At 36.3% G+C, this 20,146-nt stretch overlaps 1 protein-coding gene across 2 annotated transcripts in view; it reads right to left on the reverse strand.

Moving 5' to 3' along the window:
• Window positions 1–10,839: 10,839 nt before the first annotated feature.
• The window catches only part of 14-3-3zeta (tyrosine 3-monooxygenase/tryptophan 5-monooxygenase activation protein zeta), a 113,496-nt gene continuing 104,189 nt past the window's right edge, over window positions 10,840–20,146 (reverse strand). For both annotated transcript variants that reach the window (XM_081755696.1, XM_081755695.1), the window contains exon 5: window positions 10,840–12,940. In XM_081755696.1, the coding sequence (XP_081611822.1) occupies window positions 12,785–12,940 (156 nt within the window). In that variant the 3' untranslated portion in view covers window positions 10,840–12,784. The remainder of the gene's footprint in view (window positions 12,941–20,146) is intronic.

The raw sequence follows: 20,146 nt of genomic DNA on the forward strand, positions 1-20,146 counted from the left end.
AATTTCGCGTTTTATCGCAAAACGGAAACCAATGAAAATACACACGGAATATCATAAAACGTCAAGAAACTGAAAATTACTTTAATTCTGACTCAATTAGTTGTATCGTGCATTGCGAAAAACTCTTGCCTCTAGTCATCACTTCTAAATAACACTCCTTTGTGATGGCCTGACCACGTGGGATGTATTCATAATGACCACAACAAAAAACAAACAAATATCACTACGTTTGAGTGGCATTTGCTTCTTGGGTCTCGGATACTTTCCTATTGAGATGACTGCATTTGTTTCAACGCCATAGATTGCAAGTCTCATCACCTGTTATGTTGTTACTCAAGAAGCTATCATTTTGCACGATTTGAAAGACCTTCATAAATTTCCACGTGTTCCTTTTTATTTGGTAGCATTCGTTGAACAATTAGTGGAAGACGAAAGTGCGAGGAAACGAAGACCCCTGAGAAAATCTAGGGACACTTGGAGAAAGCTGGGATCGAACCAAGGACCCCCATGTAACGAGGTGAGAGCTCTATCACTGACGAACCAAAATACTGTAGACATGAAACAAGCAGCTGATGTACGTCCAGGATTCATTGTTGAGTATTGTAACAGGTGACGAAACGTGTTTTCAGTATGAATCACTCTCAAGGCGTCAGTTCTGAATGGAAGGGTCAAGCTTCTCCAAAATCGAAGACAAGTGTGCATGCTGCAAAGGAAAATCAAACCTGCTCATTATTCTTTCCAAAGTATTAACCTTTTCAGGACGAACGGCTCAACCCTTGAGCCAGCAATTCAAACCTCTCTAGCTCAGCTCCTAATTAACCTAGAGATATGATTTTGGTATCTCTTCAGAAAGGATGGAACTTTCTAATCCTGTGTATATCATTCATGTAATCGGTCCCGCCGTGAAGGGGGAGGGGGGAAAAGTTGGGTGTTTATAGTTTTCCCTCTCTCCCTTCAGAATTTGGGGGGAGGTACCCCCCCTGATGGAGCTACAAGGATGAAAAAATGGCATCTATAGAGACAAATGAACATACTAACTAGCCATACCCAGTCCATGACTTTTGGGCTTGAGAGGGGTGAATAGGAGGGATATTGAATTTACCCTTTTTCTTATTGTATATTTTCTTATAAAGACAAAAAAATATATTTCAAATTTGAGAACTCTGGCAACATTGTTATTCATCGTACGCAAGAAAAAAAATCTCACATTTACGACAGATATTTGGGACAATGATACACAAAAGTCAAACCCATCGGTTCAATACAAATGGAAAAAGAAATTCAGAACCCCACACCTACGTGACACATCCTGTATATTATTCAATATCCACTGTAATGTACTCTAACGTTGACAGTCCTAGCGACATTCCTAATTATCACAGACACACAAACCATACCTCGTTGAAAACCTTATAGATCAGCCATTCCAACAATGTAACTTTTGTGTGTCTCGGGCCAAACCAGTAAAAGAAGAAGACGAAAGTCAAAATTTTGGGGGGAAATTAAAATTTTCAGAAATTTGTCGGACTATGGCAACACTGTTATTTGTCGTACGCAAGGAAAATAATTCTCACATTTGCGCCAGAAATTGGAAACAATGATGTAGAAAAATGAAGGGTTTAGATGGAATAGGAGTGAAGAAAAAAATTCGGAACGCCGACCCTACGTGAATCATTCTGTATGTTTTCGAGAGATTGTGGTATAAGCTAACATTGGCAGACTTCGCCACGCTCCTAGTTGTCAAAAACATATACCTCGTTGGAGAGCTTATAGAACAGACATTCCAACAAGATAACTTATTGGACACACACACACACACAGACAGACAGACAGACAGACAGACAGAGAGAGAGAGAGAGAGAGAGAGAGAGAGAGAGAGAGAGAGAGCGAGCGAGCGAGCGAAAGGAAAACAGTTATCACCTCAGAACGCACCGTTCTATTTTTAACCTGGTCAAAGTCAGCTGTAGCTATCAGTTGAATCTAAGGGTCGTAAATATGCATTTCTTTCAACTCCCTCTTTTGACAAGTTATTTAGTTTTAGAAAAAAAAAATCTTCCTGACGAAGCAAAAGGAAAGAAAAGCAATGATCTTGCGACGAACAATGTTAGGTGAACCAATGCGAGTTTATTCTCTGCCGTTAGTAAGAGAATTTTTCTGCATTCCTACTGCACTTACACGGTTTATTTTTTTGCACAATTGCTCACAAAAATGGGGGTAAATGTGAGAATTATTTTTCTTGCATACGACAAACAATATTGCCATAGTCCGACAAATTTCGAAAAACTTGATTTTCCACCTAAAATTTTCATTTTTGTCTTCTTTTTCTTTTACTAGTTTAGCCCGACAGACACGAAAGTTATCTTGTTGGAATGTTTGTTCCATAAGCTTTCCAACGAGGTACAGCTATGTATGTTTGTGACAATTAGGAGCGTGACCAAGCCTGCCGATATTAGCGTATACCACAATCTATCGAAAAAAAAAAAAAAAAAAATACAGGATGATTCACGTAGGTTCGGGGTTCCGAATTTTTCCCTCCATTCCTATTGTACCTAAACCCTTCATTTTTTTAATATCATTGTTCCCAATGTCTGGCGTAAATGTGAGAATTTTTTTCCTTGCCTACGACAAATACCAGTGTTGCCATAGTCGGACAAATTTGGAAAAAATAGATTTTTTCCCAAAAATTTTGACTTTCGTCGTCTTCTTTTACTAGTTTGGTCCGAGAGACACGAAAGTTACCCTGTTGAAATGGGCATCTCATAAGGTTTCCAACGAGGTATAGCTGATATGCTTGTGACAATTAGGGGCATCACCAGACTTGCCAATGTTAGCGTATACCACAAACTATCGAAAAAATACAGGATGATTCACGTAGGCTCGGTGCTCAGAATTTTCCCCTCCATTCCTATTGAATCTAAACCCTTCATTTTTTGATATCATTGTTTCCAGTGTCTGGCGTAAATCAGATTTTTTTTTGCTTGCGTACGGTATGTATCAGCGTTGCCACAGTCTGACAAAATCTGAAGAACTGTATTTAAAAAAAAAAAAATGATTTTCTTCTTCTTTTACTAATTTGGTCCGAGAGACACGAAAGTTACTTTGCTGAAATGTCTGTTCTATAAGGTTTCCAACGAGGTATGGTTTGTTTATGTGTGACATTTAGGGGCGTCGCCAAGCCTGCCAACGTAAGGGTAGACGAAAATTTCTCGGGAAAATAGGAACAGGATGATTCACCTAGATTCTATCTTCCGATTTTTTTTTACCTAGCTATTGTACCTTTGCCCTTCATTTTTTGGTATAATTATTATCAATGTCTGGCCTACAGGTCAGAATATTTTTTCTAGCGTACGACTAGAAACAGTGTTGCCAGACTCACAAATTTCGAAAAAAAAATTTTTTTTCACTTTTTCTTTCTTTCTTCTTCTACGGGTTGGGTACGGTAGCCTCAAAGGTTATCTTACTAGAATCTTTGTTTCATAAGCTTTCCAACAAGGTATAATTCATACCCATGGAAGAATTAGGAGGGGTGCTAGGGCCGCCAAAGTAAAGGTCTACGATTTTCTTGAAATCCCTGCCCGTCCTGAAAAGGTTAATTCACAAGGAATCCACTTCAGCGTAGGGATGGCCTTTATGAAAAATCTGTTATTCGATTTTCGAATTTTTTTCTTCTTTTCGAAAAAAAATGTTTTCCGTTTTTCGATTATTTTTCGCTTCTCGGAAAGGTTTTCGGAATTCGTGGAACGATAATGTGGGAGTATCCCGGTAAAACACATGGACACGATGTTGTCTGCCACGAACTTACTTGACCAGGGATCAAATGCACAAGAGGTAAGCGTTCTAACACTGAGCTACCGTGCCCCCTTGGATTTGGATTTAATGAAAGGATAGTGTATAATGCCTATCGACGAAACTCATCCAATCACGACCAAAAATTAGTATGGTTATGGACTGCGATGTATTTAATACACACGTTAAATATTATGGTGTTTGGGACTTTGGTTCCAGAGTTATTGCTAATTTAATTTGTGTTTTAAGTTAGTGATAAAGAAATTTCGCTAAGACGCATTTGATTCAACTCAAATGTCTTGACGAAAGTTGGCAGGATCGTAAATATTGAGAAGCTTGGTATGCATGGAAGCTCAGTATAAAATATTATGGTGTACAGACTTTTTGTTCCTGAGCTCTTGGCTATCAACGTTAGGTTTGGAAGCAGTGAAATCAAGAAATTTCATTACAGCGCGAAAGATGGAACTCATCCAATTTTACCAAACTTGACAAGATGGTAGATCTTGACGAGCTTAGTAACTATAAAGGTAACCAAGAAAGATCTGTCGCTTTTTCACCCAACAACTTCAAACATCGATATGTAACCTAAGACGTACCTGGAAGATCAAAAATACGTCTCTCCATCAGCATCGACGACCTTCCGCCAACGTTTTGGAAGGCCACGGATTCCATCGCGGTAGAACTTGGTGAGCCGTGAAGCGAAGAAGGTATCAAGTGCATTTTGCATCTCACTAGGGACTTGAACTGGCGTCCTCTAAGCTGATTGTCCAAGGAATGGAACAGGTGATAATCGGACGGTATGTCTGGGGAGTATGGCGGATGCAAGTGTTTCCCATTGAAAGTGTAGAACGGTGTCCCGGGTTATGGTAGCCACTGGGGCTTAGCGTTGTCCTGTAACAGGAGGACCCCTTTGCGATTCAGAAGTGCTTGTTCCAGAGTCTTGAGTTTTTTCTTGAACACTGCTCAACTGCTGACAGTACACCAGTTGCACTGATGCTCTGACTAGCTGGTAGCAGTATTTTTTTTCTCAAAATACTGTCCAGAAAATTTGGACTTGAACTTAGTAAAATCAAGAAATTTCATTAAAACGCGTTAAACTCATCCGATATTGGCCAAAGTTGATATGGTCATAGACTTGAACGAGTCTGGTACGCGTGCGAGCTCAGCACGAAATATTGTGATGCACAGACCTTTGGTTCTCGGTTCTTCACGGATATAAATTAGAAATAATTCAAGGTAAACAGTGTAAAATTTATATTTTAAAGAATATTAAAAAATAATTATTTACTAATAGTGATTATTAATGTTATTGACAATATGGCATTACTGCTGTATCGCCGGACCAATTTGAAAATCGAAAAAATGGAGCAAAATATACTACATTCGGTTATATTTAATTGGATTACATTAAGTTACGTTAGATTATGTTATTAGGTGGGCTACTATATGGATCCATAGTATAAGTAGTAGTAGTAGGAACGTGTTAGAAGCCCCGCATGGGTGGGTTGGGTTCTGTTGACATGAAATGGGCTAATCAAAGATTTGCCGAAATTTTTTTGTACATTTTACAATCTATGGATCTGCATAGTAAACAAGTGTACCTCTCCGCAAAATAGTCCATCCGCCTCCACATACAGTGCCGCTTACATCACCAAAAACAACCAGCAAATACAATCACTTTCTGAGCTTTTACTATTCTCCTTACCTGACTTTCAATCACTCTTCCTCATAAACTTAAATAAATTCTCCAATTGACCCGGTAAATTTCCTAAAATTGGTCCGGCGATACAGCAGTTAACCCAACAATATATTTTATAATGTAAAATAATAATAATAAATTATCAAATAGAAGGATCCTGTATAAACTGATCGTGATATATAGTATCTAGTATCAGACAACTCGGTAATAAATTGACTTAACAATTGATTTTAACAAAATATGAAAAATGAAATGATTATATGTACTGATACTGATTCTAAAGACTTCTAGATCACCCATTCATGTGTCTTATTTTCTATAACTAATTCAGTCAGTATCAAAAACAATTTGATTGCTTTGAAAAATAGGCAATTTAATACTAACAAAATACTATTGAATGGTTTATTTGTTCTAAAGATGTTTTATATACGGTAGGACAAAGAACTAAGTATCTGACTATAATAATCTCATCAAACGAGAATTCAAATTTTAAATAGGTGTGTCTTCGTTTTCGTATTAGTTTTTACTGCTACTAACTTCAATAGAAGTATACGACTAAGATGAAATATTTTTATTTGGTTGGTTGTTGAAATTCAGCATCCCTTTTCAGTATTGAGCGAGACTATACAAGACGTGGACCTACAATGTAAAGTGGAATCCGAACCACCATAACACGTTCAATGTTTTCTCACTCGGGACCCTGTGCATCAAAGGAATATGCGCTAGCCACTAGACAAGTGAGCAGGGCTTGAAATCTTTTCTTGGAATTATGAAATATACTTAAACTATTCTCTCTTCCTAGTACCTCTCTCGTTCAATGAGAAAAAAAAAAAAAAAAAAAAAATTAACCAGAGATATAGTACTTATCACTTTCGGTTGCACGAAACTTCGAGATTGAAACTACCATTGCAACACAGAATCCATATTAAAAACTGCTTCCGGCTATCGATTTTTCTTTTCTATGAAACCGGGAATGGTAGTTTCTAACTATTACCGGTTTACACAGAGGGAGCGCGATCGAGATGACAATCTTCGAATCCTGGATTCATATTATATTATATATATCGTTATCTCTTTTGCTCTATGGTGATGAACACTGAAACCGGGAGTTGTGATCAGGGGTGGATTCAGGACGGACTTCTGCGGGTGGTGGCGGTGGGTTGTAATACTGCTACTTAAGAGCTCGAAACTCTAGGATGGGTTTCATTTATATATAAAATAAGAAAGTGTACTCTTCTGGGGGTGGGGCGATTGCCCCTCTGGATTCGCCACTGGTTGTGATACATTTTTCCTACTTCCTGTTTTTGTAGAGAAACAAGTGAGTTTCGTTCCAGTGTAAAACTACGGTAGACTTCTAATCAATGCGAATTGAATGTTCCTCGGATGCTGAATCCGTATCAAAAAGCCATTATTAGCTATCACTTATCGTTTTTGTTCTATGGCGATAAAGATTGAAAGCAGGAATGGTTAATTTGAACCACTTCCGGCTTGAATAGAGGGTTAACGGAGGAGATGGAATCTATTTTTAGGTCGTTAAATCGATTTCAGAAAAACCTTTTCTCGATATCTTCTATAGTTTCTGCTCTATGAATATAAGTACTGGAACCGAAAGTAGTAGAAAATTTCAAGCATTTCCGGTTACAAAAGAGTGAATCATTTTATGATGATATGTTCTCTTAAAACCCTGAATTGATTCTAGAAAATTGCTTGTCGCTATCTATTACAATTTTTGTTTTATCGCGACAAGTGTTAAAACCGGAAATGGTTAATTTGAACACTTTCGGTTCAAATAAAGTGTTAACGAAGAAGGTGGAATCTATTCCTGGGATGCTGGATTGATTTTTTAAAAAATGCATCTCGATATCTCTCATCGATTTTGCTCTATGGAAATTAGTATTACCTATAAAATCAAAATAGTAATAAACTTCAAGCATTTCTGCTCTTGTGAAGTGTTGCGGATTGTAATGATTTCCTTTTGAGACACTGAATCGATTGTAGGTGAACCACTTGTCGCTATCTATTACCAATTTTGTTCCGTGGCGATAAATGTTGAAACTTGTAATCGTTAATTTGAACTACTTCTGGTATGAATAGAGATCAAAGGAGAAGGTAAAGCCTATTCTTAGAACGCTTGGTCGATCGCGAAAAACCGCATCACGATTTCTCCAAGTTTTTGCTTTATAAAAATCGGTATTGAAACCAATATACTAGTAAATTCACACACTTTCGGTTTCGATAGTATTGTAGATTGAGATACATAGCTTATATACTCTTGAGACGCTGTATCGATTTGAATGAAATAAATAAATAAATAAATAAATAAAAAACTTGTGGCTATCGATTACTATTTTTGTTCTATATCGATCAATGTTGAAACCGAAAATGGTTATTTTAAAACAACTTCCGATCTGAATAGAGGATTAATGGAAAAGGCAAGACTTATTTCTTGGTAGCTGAATCGATTGCAAAAATCTACATCTCGATCTCTCATAATACAGTATTGAAACCGGAAATAGTAAATATAAACAATTTCTGGTTTTGATTGAAATTTGTGGATAGTTATATGTTGTCTTAAGACGCTAAATTGTTTGCAATAAATCGCTTCTCGCTATCTATTACTCTTTTCGTTCTATAGCGATAAAAACTGAAACCAAAAAAAGGGTATTTGAACCACTTACGGTTTGAATGGAGGGTTAATGGAGAACATCAAACCTATTTTAGGGGCTCTAAATCGACCGCAAGAAACGACTTCTCAATATTTGTTACTGTTTCTGCTCTGACACCTGTCGACAGACAGACGGACAAAGCCATTCTAAAGACTTCCGACACTTATGCATAGCTTAAGTTGCAAGTGTAATAAGGGTGAACATTGAATATATTCTTGGGACACTGAATTGGTTCTGGAAAACCGCGTCTTTCTATACATTACCGTTTGTTATGTGGTGATTAATAATGTAGCAGAAAGCGATACATCTCTACCACTTCTGGATTAAATAAAAGTCAAATGCATTAGATGAATCTATTCGCGTTACAAACCTATGCTTCTCGCTATTTCTTACCGCTCTTGCTCTGATAACAGCCGACAGACGAAAGGATGGATAGACAGACAGATGAACATAGCCGTTCTATAAGATTTCCTATACGTATGCATAGTATACTATAGTTTGGAAGTACAAACAAATAAAATGAATTCAGTTTTACGAAAAATTATCAGTTTTTTCGAAAAATTTTTAGTTTTGCGTTTTCTCGAAAAAAATGTGGCCATCCCACACTGTATTCGGTATTCATTTTGTTTACTGAGCAGGATTTTGCAATGTTTACTGGGCAGGATTCTTAGTTTAACCTAAATAACGGCAAGAAGAATCAATCTGCTGCACAACAATGCACCCGTGCACACTAGCAGGATGGTATACTAGTTCCTGCCCCTCCCCTCCCCTCCAAAAAAAATCTACTTCGATGACCCCCATTTATTCTATCAAGTTGGCTCCACTCAACTTCCTGCTATTTCCGAAATTGAGAAAGGGTCACTAGACACCATACAGACATCCAAATAACTACGAATGCGAAGTTGGTTCACGGAGTGTTTTTTGAATAAACTGTATTATAATCTACTAGCTTTATCGTGTCTCATTTTTCCCCACTGGGCATTAAGTTTTTCTAGCATTTCATGGGTATTAAACAAGCAATTTTTCACATTATTAAACTTCTTACAACAAAACTACAGAAAATGTGAAATGAGCACAAATGCCTTTACTCCTTGCTGCTGACAATTGTCCGCCGTAGTTTTAGTTCGGGTACTGTGTATGACCAGTAAAAGAAACGCGAAACCCTTTATTCCTTGCTACTGGCCATTTTCGTCTAGGTACTGTGTGAACAATATGCGAGGTCTATCCAGAAAAAAACTTCCTAAACATAATTGGCCCTATGCATAGTCTTTTTGAAGCGTGATTAGTGACATATTAAAGAAGTCGACTAACATATGTTTCCTGTAGTAGTCAGGCCTTTAGTATGATGCTAATCATACGTCAAAACGACTCTGCATAATGAGGAATGGTACTTACCGTTTATTAATGGTACTCAATCTCCAAAATAGTTTTCTCCGCTATTAATACATCTTGCCATCGCGTCTTCCACTGTCGGAACGCGCATTTTGGGATAGCCTGGAGATTTAAGAGAATTTTTCGTTCTTTTCAATAAGTTTGAAACGACCTTCATATTTGGGCATAAAATTGGGTACGATAGTCGTATTATCCTTCGCTAAAACCTCTTAATGAGGAGCGCCGAATAGTTAGGAGCATTATGGTGCAGTATCCATGTTCCATTTTTGACAAGCTTCCGGTCTCTTCTTTGCAGCTTCCCTCAAACGCCTAATCACTTGCAAATAATATCCTTTGTTGATGATTTGACCGCGTGAAACTTTTTCTAAAACTAACATCACATGATAGGACGATTTACTAACTACTTCAAGTATTTTACAGACGGGCAAACTACAATTTTTACGTACACCATCGTGCACTTTCTTCACCTTATGTTGATGGAGTTCAGGTCTTGCCTCGTCTTCGATGGATCATCTTTCTGCTTCAAAACTCTTAAAACAACTCATAACACTATGTTCGCTCATACATTCTTCCACATATAGTTTCTACCATTTCAAATGTTTCCGTAAAGGTCTTGTCCAATTCGGAACAAATGTAAACGATCCTCTTCCAAAATCGCCAGAAGATAATGCAATACCGTTAAAACTATTGGAAAAAATCCTATTCCGCGACACTGGCAAGCAGTCTAGTTAATCATTTAAGTTCGATTTCTTTCTGAGCAGACTTCGTACGTAAAATACCTAACATGTGAACAAGCTTCTCGTACAAACTAAGAAAAATTATCTTTGTAATAAGACATTACTTTCTCTTAACTGGACAATCACTGAAATTTAACACACTTTGGATGTATTTGGTTTATGATGAAAATCTAGTGTCAAGTTTCGCAGAGGGATTTCCATTTCTGTTGGTCGCACTACATACAATCTAGAACCACTCCAGCGCTGTTTAGGAATTCTATCGATTACACTACAACATAATTAGTTCAGATTCGTATCGATTAGTCTACAAGCTAGTAACCGAAGTTCGCAAAACCCAAAGTCAATCTGAACAGATCACTCGAATTTCAGATTCCACAAAGGTAAAAGTAAAACGCTAATTCCTGAAATTTTAATTCAACACTTATGCTCCTTCCTGGGTAACAGTGTTTAGATAAGATTTTCAATCTTTCATGCCTCACATAATAAGATTACAATACGTGTATGTGGAAACTCAATGGAACTTATGGGTAATCATAACTATCAAATAAAAGCTTACAAGTATTTTCACATTTTATTTACAAACAACCGTTTATATTAGATATATAAACAAGGACTGAATAACAGCAGTGTGGAAAATGTTTTAAAATAATTTGTCCATATGTTGAAAGCCAGAATAAACAGTTCTAAAGCAAAGAGTGCAAGGAGAAGTGATTTTTGGAATGAAGAACATTTTTTTTTAAATAAAAAAGGAATACTAATTGCAGGGCCTACTCAGCAATCACCAAGTAGCCACTTCTAACCAAAATATAACCTCTCTTTTTAGGTAGTGGCTTTACTGTAGTGAACAACAAAAAATTTTGAATCCTTTAAAAAAAATCACAATTGCAACAAATAATGATTTAGTAATAATAATTATAGTGCTAAACATACTGTCATACGCCACATGCTATTTAAAGTAATGTATATCAGTCTGCGAAATATTATAGAAAGGAACACTCAAGTCTTTGAAAAACTGTTGAAAAAAAAATCTTGAGTTTTAATTCTTTTGATAGCTTCCTTCTAAATTACCTGAATCGCCACCCATACGGCTTTTAAAATACAACGGAAATAATAGAATATGCTAATGCTACTTTTTTTGTACTATTTATAAAGCAAGGGGGATGGGTTAAGGAAGTGGATAAAAAGTGACCAACATCTACAACTTTTGGAGTGGAAAGCATAATTTTACTGATAAACAGATAATACAATTGTCTAAAACTTGTACAAGCATTAGCTACCACTTCTTAAATTTTTATTTTTGGTTAACAGCAAATTTATTAGGCACGTCATATAAATAATAACGTACCATTCTTTGGAATTGACTGACAATGCTTGTTTAATGCTGCAGGGTTTTCTTAGTTCCGTACAGAAATGCAACATTTTTCTTTATTTTTTTCTTCTTTTAAAAGAGTACAACAATTTCAGCCTTATTTTTTTCAAAAAACATACGAGCTGCTGCAGATACAAAGGGAGACTACAGGTTTAAATAAAAAAAGTAAAACCGAATGAAATTTGTTTTGAGCAACGAATTGAATTCCTAATCTGTGTGCTTTTACAAAGAAAGAAAGATCCTGTTTTCTCCCTTTGTTAAGATGGAAGAATGCAAACAACAGTTTATTATTTTTGAGGACACCCAAATGAACAGTGGTCAGTAAATCATACAACCAACACGGCTCAAGGACACTTTTAATAGTGGCAAAGGTATATAGAAAAAAAAAATGGCATGATCTTGGCGACAGGCATACGAACAATAGATCCAAGGCAGCCAATTTTACAAAAAAAAATTCACTAAATCTTTAGTAAACCACAGAAGATGCACAATTTCTTTTCAATTACTTCTTGATTAATTATAATTTTACACAATATTTTATTTTAATCCAATCGCATGATGAAGTCATCTTCTGCACAAACACGGTCTTTTTATATTTTATTTTTTTATTGATGGGAAAAAATGTTTGTTGATACAGCACTGTTGAGAAGAAAATGCAACAACAAATTTGACAATCAGACAATACATACAAATACAACTGCACTTCACTCATTTACTGGGTTCATTTTTTTATATATTTTTTTTACTATTTACTTACCTACAGCAGTGTTTCTCTATACGAAAAATTTTTCTTTTGGCTTCCTGATTAATTTCTTGGAAAAAAAAAATGCAGAAAAAATCTGCAGTAAATTACTGCCTTGATTTTCATACCATTCCATATATTATAATATCAGCCTAAAAAAAGACTCAAGTTTGTTGTCAAAACCTCTCTCTTCTCACTAGTAAAACATACAATTGCGGTTTCTTTTATTTTTGCACCTCACAAGATGGAAAATACATGGGACAAACCCAGTTCTTAAATCAACCGTGACTTAAGACGTAATTGCAGACTGGCTGTGTAATCGAGGAGTTAATTTATATTGAGAGGGGTTATTTAGGACGAGGGGCTGGGGAAAGTGGGCTTAACGGAAACAGATCAGTTGTCGCCTCCTTCCTGTGGCTCATCCCCATCCCCTTGCGTGTCCGAGGTCCAAAGCGTGAGGTTGTCCCTTAGAAGCTGCATTATAAGTGTACTGTCCTTGTAGCTATCCTCGTTTAATGTGTCAAGCTCCGCTATGGCATCGTCGAACGCCTGAAATAAAAGCAAATCAACATTTATAACAAAGCAATGTTTACTCCTAATTTTTGTAATATTAAAATACTGTACACGTCCTTATCCATATACACTGTCCCTCCCCTTCAATATTTGTATTTCCTCCATGCAAAGCATAAATATTACTTTTCACTGTTGACATAGAACGCTACGACCCATGATTATCATTTCTCGTGCAGTTTCTTCCCAAACAATACTACTATAACATGCAATGTATTTTGGTGTACTTCAGTCAAGTAGTTTATTCTCTTACCTGACAATAAGATTCAAAAACAAATTTCTCTTGTATGAAGATGTCTGTGATCTAAGAATAGGATCGCTACGCTAGTCTCAATTTCAGGGGAGGACTGAGATAACCGATTTTAAGACAATCAGAAAATATTTTCCTATATTTTTTTTTTTGGGGGGGGGGGGGGGTCCCTTTAGGGTTTAGTTTTAATAAAACTGGTAATCCAAAGAATAGTTAAATAACGTTCGATGTCCTCATTTCATTATACAGTAGACTTTCTATACTGATTACCACTACTAGTTTCCCTAAGTTTACAGTCCACTACATAGATGTCTTAGCACTATACTGACCACCTTAAGTGTATCTTGACTCCCAGTATTACTTCATCCTCAAATTCAACCTACACCAAGGCGAAAGAAGAATGGGAAGAAAAGTGAGAATTTTTATTGGTAATCCTTAACGTATCGAAATCATTTTTACGTTTAACTACCAATATGAACTTATATGAAACTTTATTTTTAAAACTCTGTATATAAGGCTGAAATAGAACTAGAAACAATATAATTTTATGCACGACCCCTCCCATATTATATACAGGGGTAGGACAAAAAAAAAAAAAAAAAAAAAAGTAAAACGTTTGCAAAAGTGTGAAAATCATACCTAGTATGGGTGTGGGGCCTCCTTTTGCGTTCAAAACAGCTTGGATCCGACGTAGAATGGACGTATACAGCTCCTGAATCGTGATGTGTGGAATTTTGTACCAATGTTCCTCCAAAACATGTTCCAGTTCCTTAAGGGATGCTGGTGAGGGTAATGAGACCGAACATGCCTTTCTAACTCAGACCACAATGGCTCAATGATGTTCAGATCTGATGATTGTGGGACCCAGGGGAGGTGTCATAGCTCCTGGTCACGCTCCTCAAACTATGATTTCACCGTTTTTTGCAGCGTGATAGGGTGCCAAATCATCTGGTAGATACCATCAGGGAACAATATTTGGGGCCATGGGTAGAACCTGGTCCTCCAAAATGGCATCATACGCCTTAGCATTCATCATTCCATGCAGGGCTATGATGGGACCTGCGGAAAACCACGATATCACTGCCCATACTGTAACAGAACAACCTCCATGCTTTACAGTTGGGAGCAGACAATCTGTATCATAGGCCTGCGACGGTGTTCTTCATATGTAACACGACCGGTTGTTGGAAACAAGGTGAAGGTCGATACATCGGACATTACGTGTTTCTCACTGCTCATGAGACCACGTCTTGTGGTCCTTGCACTACTGGATATGTCTTAGCATTTACCGCTGTGAGCAGGGGTTTGGCAATAGCCCCCCTGCCATGAATTTTTCATTTATGAAGTTCCTGTCGCACTGTTTTCGATGAAACCGGTTCTGTAGGCCGGAATTGAGTTCAAACGTAATTTTCATTGCAGTGGTCTTCTTTTTAGCTGCTACAATCAGTGTTAATGCCCTCCGGTCCCTATCTAACACGACTGTCTTTCGACCACTGTTGTGCTTTGCAGACGTCGTTTATCCATGAATTGTGTATGCTCTCGTGGACATTGGACACAGTCCTTTCGATACACCCACAATGTTCGCCACTGTAGCTCCAACCAGACGTGCACCAACGATCATGCATCTTGGGAAGTCTGTCAGGTCGCCCATTTTACCGCACCACTTTCAGACCACGACACTCACAGGTGAACTGGTTACTGCTGACGAAGAGGAAGGTCTACATGACACTGAAAACAAAAAAACGATCGGCAACCGCAACACGTTGTGTATAGTGGAGAGCCAACTTACGGGTCTTGTATGGAGTGTTTTTAGATTTTTTTTGTCTACCCCTGTTATACTGTAGCGCAAGTCATACTTTTCTTTACACATCTTTTTAATATTATTTTTAGACATTGTGCGTAAGAATCTGCTTATACTAAGTATACAGTGCTATAAAGAAATTTGATAATACGGAATTGTAAATCAGTCTAGCGTTAGCTTCAGACCTTTTACTTATAATTTTTTTTTTTTTTAACGAGGTACTGCAAATTTTCTTAATTGATCCATACTAAGCGGAACCTGTGTAACAAACAGGAGAGTATTACTCAACAGCGGAAAATATTTTATAATTTTACAATCCAATAGGGCGTATTAGTGTTATTTACCCAAGAACTAACAACATCTCTAGAAGTTAATATCCTGTTCTAAATAATAATGTTTTAAAGATGCGCCCTATTTTCGTTCAAGTATATAGTGAAATACACAAGTTATTGAAGTCTTGTTTTGTAAGTCTATTACTATTGAGTTTTGAGGAGCGGAACTTTGTGAAGTAATATGACTCACAATGTGGCAGTAACTCAATTTCGACATCACTAACCGACGATGTGTGCACATGCACAATGAAATAACTGTAAACCATGGATCTCATGTTGATCTTACTTTTGGCTTCAAATAAGTTACTCTGAAAACTAGACTGATTCTCTTTCCCAGTCACCAGCAATTACTTTTGTGAATGCCATGTAGTCTCATTATGTACATTAATCGAATTGTCATGAACGAATGTTATTGTTATGTATTGTAATTAAATTCTCTAAGATGCATGTTCCCCTTGTAACTAACTATTAGTGTTTATAGCACGCAGTCTCGTATTCGATCCTAAAGAGGATATAAAGTTTCGCAAACAAATCTATGTATTGATTACGATCCCATTTTAAAGCATAGGTATTGTTTCATTTAGTCCTGGTGCTGAAAGGAACTTCAATCACCCCTTACTTTCTAATATTTTTATACCCTGTCAAATAATTTTCATGTATGGTCATCCAACTGAGTGCACATTTGTGGCTTAGTAACTAACGCAAGTGCTATACAGTACTGGCATAATTATTATGGATTTTTGATAAAGACAAAACTTCTGTGCAAAAATGTCTTGCAAACAATTTTATTAACTAATACTTTATTTACTTTACCACACCAGTACCAAACAAATATTTATTAGTTATTTTAAGTGGCTATTACAGTCTTATATGGGAGTGTCTGGCAATACAGAGAGAAAACGTCTGACAACCCTGACACAATCACTGCATTGTCTGGACAGAGCTCAGTAATAGTCTGGCATTTGCGTGGAGAAATGTGTGTTTATTGCATTGTCTCTGCCTGTCATTTGCATGTGATCACTTTAGTTCTGTGTATTTGTGCATTTAAGTTTAATGCCAACTTTTTTTCAGATTTTCTAATGTGTTTATGCAATTGAGCAGACATTGGCAAAGTTCGTTATTTGAGTCCTCGAAAGGTTGGACAGGTTAGTGTTTTATTGAAAGAAACCACCTTAAAACAGAAAGAAATAGCGAAGTAAGTTTCAACTCAAACTGTCAGTAATATCAAGAAGAAATTGGAATATGGCCACAGTTTTGCATCAAATAGGGTTGGAAAATGTGGTAGACCTAAGAAGAAAAACACCGAGAATGGACAGAAAAATAATTAAAATGGCAATTAACAACAGAAGAGCATCTTACAGAATGATTTCCAACTAACTTGCAGCAGAGGGCATTACCATTGCTCACAGAACAGTAAATAAGAGACTATTGGAAGGTGGCCTAAAAGCATATTGTCCCAGAAAAAAGCCTCGCCTTACTGACAAGATGAAACAGGCTCATAAGGCCTGGGCAGAGGCTCACGTTGACTGGACATCTGAGCAATGGGAGAAGGTAAGAGTTTAAAATATTCATGTAAAAACGTTAATAACTCAAACGATTAAAATTATGCAAAATATTAAACTTTACTTCCAATTTTAAGCCTTGCAGACTTTCACGTCATTAAGTCTACTCGTTATTCAATTGCTTCCATCACTTTCTTCAGTTGTTCAACGCCTTATTTTGTGTTCTGTATTGTTGGAGGTCTACCATTGCAGTGCTTGACGACTGTGTGCAGACTGTAAGAAAGCGATCAGGTGAGCAATTTATACCGGAATGTTTAAAGAAGACTGTAAAATTCCCTCAGAAGGTCATGGTCTGGAGAGCCATTTCTGTGCATGGAACAAGTCGTTTGGAGATTGTTGATGGCATCATGGACCAGTATAAGTGCAAATAAGTACTACAAAGACGTCTGCTACCTCAAACAAGGGACTGGTTTGCGGATAGACCTTGGACTTTTCAACAGGACTCTGCCCCGTGTCACACGGCAAGGTCAATGAAGACCTGGTTTGAAGAAAATTGTGTAGAATTGCTCTCATGGCCTGGAAATTCCCCGGATATGAATCCGATTGAGAGTTTATGGTCTGTATTGAAAGATGAAATACATGAAGTTTCCATAACGACCAAAACAGAACTCATACAACATCTTATCGAAGTATGGGTTCATTCAGGTAGAATCAGGGAATTGTGCAGAAAGTTGATCACTGGAATGCCCAGACGTGTGAAAGCACTTGTTAATGCAAAGGGTAGACAAGTATTAAAATAGTTGTTTACTATTGACGTACTCGCTATTTGTGAATGAAATTGATTTGCATTATTATTTGTTTGCTTAAATGTCGTTTTTGTAGAAAAATTACGTTTTTTTCAAAAATCCATAATTGTGCCAGTACTGTATATCAAGTCCCGTGTTCGATCACCAGCAGGGGTATTATTTTCCTCTTATACAAACAACAGTACAAGTTAGGATCTACAACTTGGAATCCGATCTCATGTAATTTGTGTGAGATAAAGCGGCACTGGCCAATGAGTATCTGTACATCATACTGCGCTGTCAGTAATAAAGATCTTTGGGGTGCCAACGACTTTTGACTAAAATAAATCTGTTCTTCAACCCGAAATTTCCGTAGAGTGCATTGAAGAATATTTGCTGAAATGGAAAGATTCCAACTAATCGAAGATAAATTGATCGATACAACTATTTACCACTGATATTAATGGAAATATGTCGATGACCCGCGAACCACTGTCAAAAAACAACAACGACAGGGGCTGTTTTAAATCACCTTTTAATATATGCACTTGTAAGAAACCTGGCAAATAAACTTTTGCCAAGTAGGGTTCCGTGCATTAAAATCAAACACCACCATTTATCATTATGAAAGAATGTTTACTTAACTAAAATTTAACAGCTCAAACTAGGCAAATAACCTGTTACCACAACTCTACCTACTATCTCCGAGTCTACTTTCCAAATTCGAGGAATGTGTATTAACAGCCTACTTTAGAACGGTAGCCCACACTTATAGGTACATTCATGTCCAAAATTATTGTCGCATGTCTATAAATATGAAGTTGTAGGAATATAATTTGATAACGAATTCGCCCGATATTTCTTATAATGTTAGTATGTGTATGATATGCAGACATGTATGGGGAAAATTTCATATCAAAACAGCAATAAATAAGAATAAAACGAAAATAAAACTGTCTATTTAGCAACATTTTGTTTTACTCATTCTAATTTTCGTATTTGATTCTTTTCCCATGAAATTTACCACAAATATACATTTCCCGATTATACACATAGTATCTGTATTAAAAGTACCATGCAAAATCATTACTAAATTATCTTCTTAAAAGAAGACAGTCATAGATATGCGACAATCATTTTGGACATGAGTGTACATTTAGTTTTCATTTGCTACCCAAAGTACTTTGAAAAACTAAGTCACATTTTTGAAGGCTTAAAATAATACTTTACCGTAAGGTAGGCTTGCAATGTTTGATTTGTAAAATGAAATTACTATTATGTGAAATTTATAACCCAAGTTCTTTTTGAAATAGTGATAAAATGTAGAGCAAATTTTGTTCACGGCAAATTAGAACAATGCATGTTATTATCTAAAATATTAGTGATTTAACGTTAATAATTCCCTTCGAAGTGTAAGACCATGCTTTTATTTAACTGAAGTTGTAACCCGAAAATGAACTGTGCACCTAAATCATCGCTAAATTCGAATACACGTTATTTTATCAGTGACTTCGGTAACAAGTAAAGTTCACTCACATTTATAAACACTCAACTGACATTTATAACAAGCTATCAAAACTAGAACAGTTACGAGATCCTGAAATTAGGAACCTTTATATTTAATCACTCATACCACATTTAATAAAACTTATCAACCAATAAGACAAGTGTAAGTACAGAAATACATACATGCGTTTCCACTGTTATATTCGTATTAATTGTCACCATAAATTATTTCTGGGTCAAATTATTGTTAAAATTGAAGCAATTATACAGAAATGGCCTTTTAAGAACTGCAGTTGTAAAAAAAAAAAAAAACTTTTGAAAATTACTAATAAAAACACTGTCCCAAGAACAAGTTTCCTCTCCGACCTTATTCTTCTGGAAGTCGATCGTAGTATCACAAGGTGAAACACCTTGTTTCTAGTAATTATTCAATCAAATATTCTCCCACAGTTTTACTGGTATTAAGCCTTACATTACAACGTTTTCAAAAGTGGATAATTCAAGTAACATTTTAATCTGAAGGACTTACATCACGATTGAAGTTTCCTCGTTTATTACTACTCGAAAGCCCGCAATTTAATAATAACCTTAAACATGTCATGGCATTAACAAAGCAGAGTAGAAGTTTGCTCTTCGCAGTAATACTAAAATTTCAAATCATTTTATGCAGTGTTCACATTCATCACTATATTATTTAACACTAACTTGACTTTATATTGTCATAAAAGGTGTCATAAAGAAGTTACGCTGAAACTTAATAGTTCTTCTACCATTCTAAATACCTCCATTCCATTTATCATCATTATCTATATTAACTCCAGAAATAATGTGGTGACTACTTAATACGGTTGTTAATCCGAATTATGACTTTACACTACATATCTTCAACGGTAACATCTTACGAAAAAAAGCTTTCAGGGTAGTGGTGGAATCTTTAGTGCAAAGCTGAACCTTCTTTTTTTAAAAAAAAATTAAAAAATACAAATGTACATTCTTTGTTCTAACCAGT

Source organism: Thermobia domestica, chromosome 4 (genome assembly GCF_964235325.1).
Source record: "Thermobia domestica chromosome 4, izTheDome1.hap1.1, whole genome shotgun sequence".
Lineage (NCBI taxonomy): Eukaryota > Metazoa > Arthropoda > Insecta > Zygentoma > Lepismatidae > Thermobia > Thermobia domestica.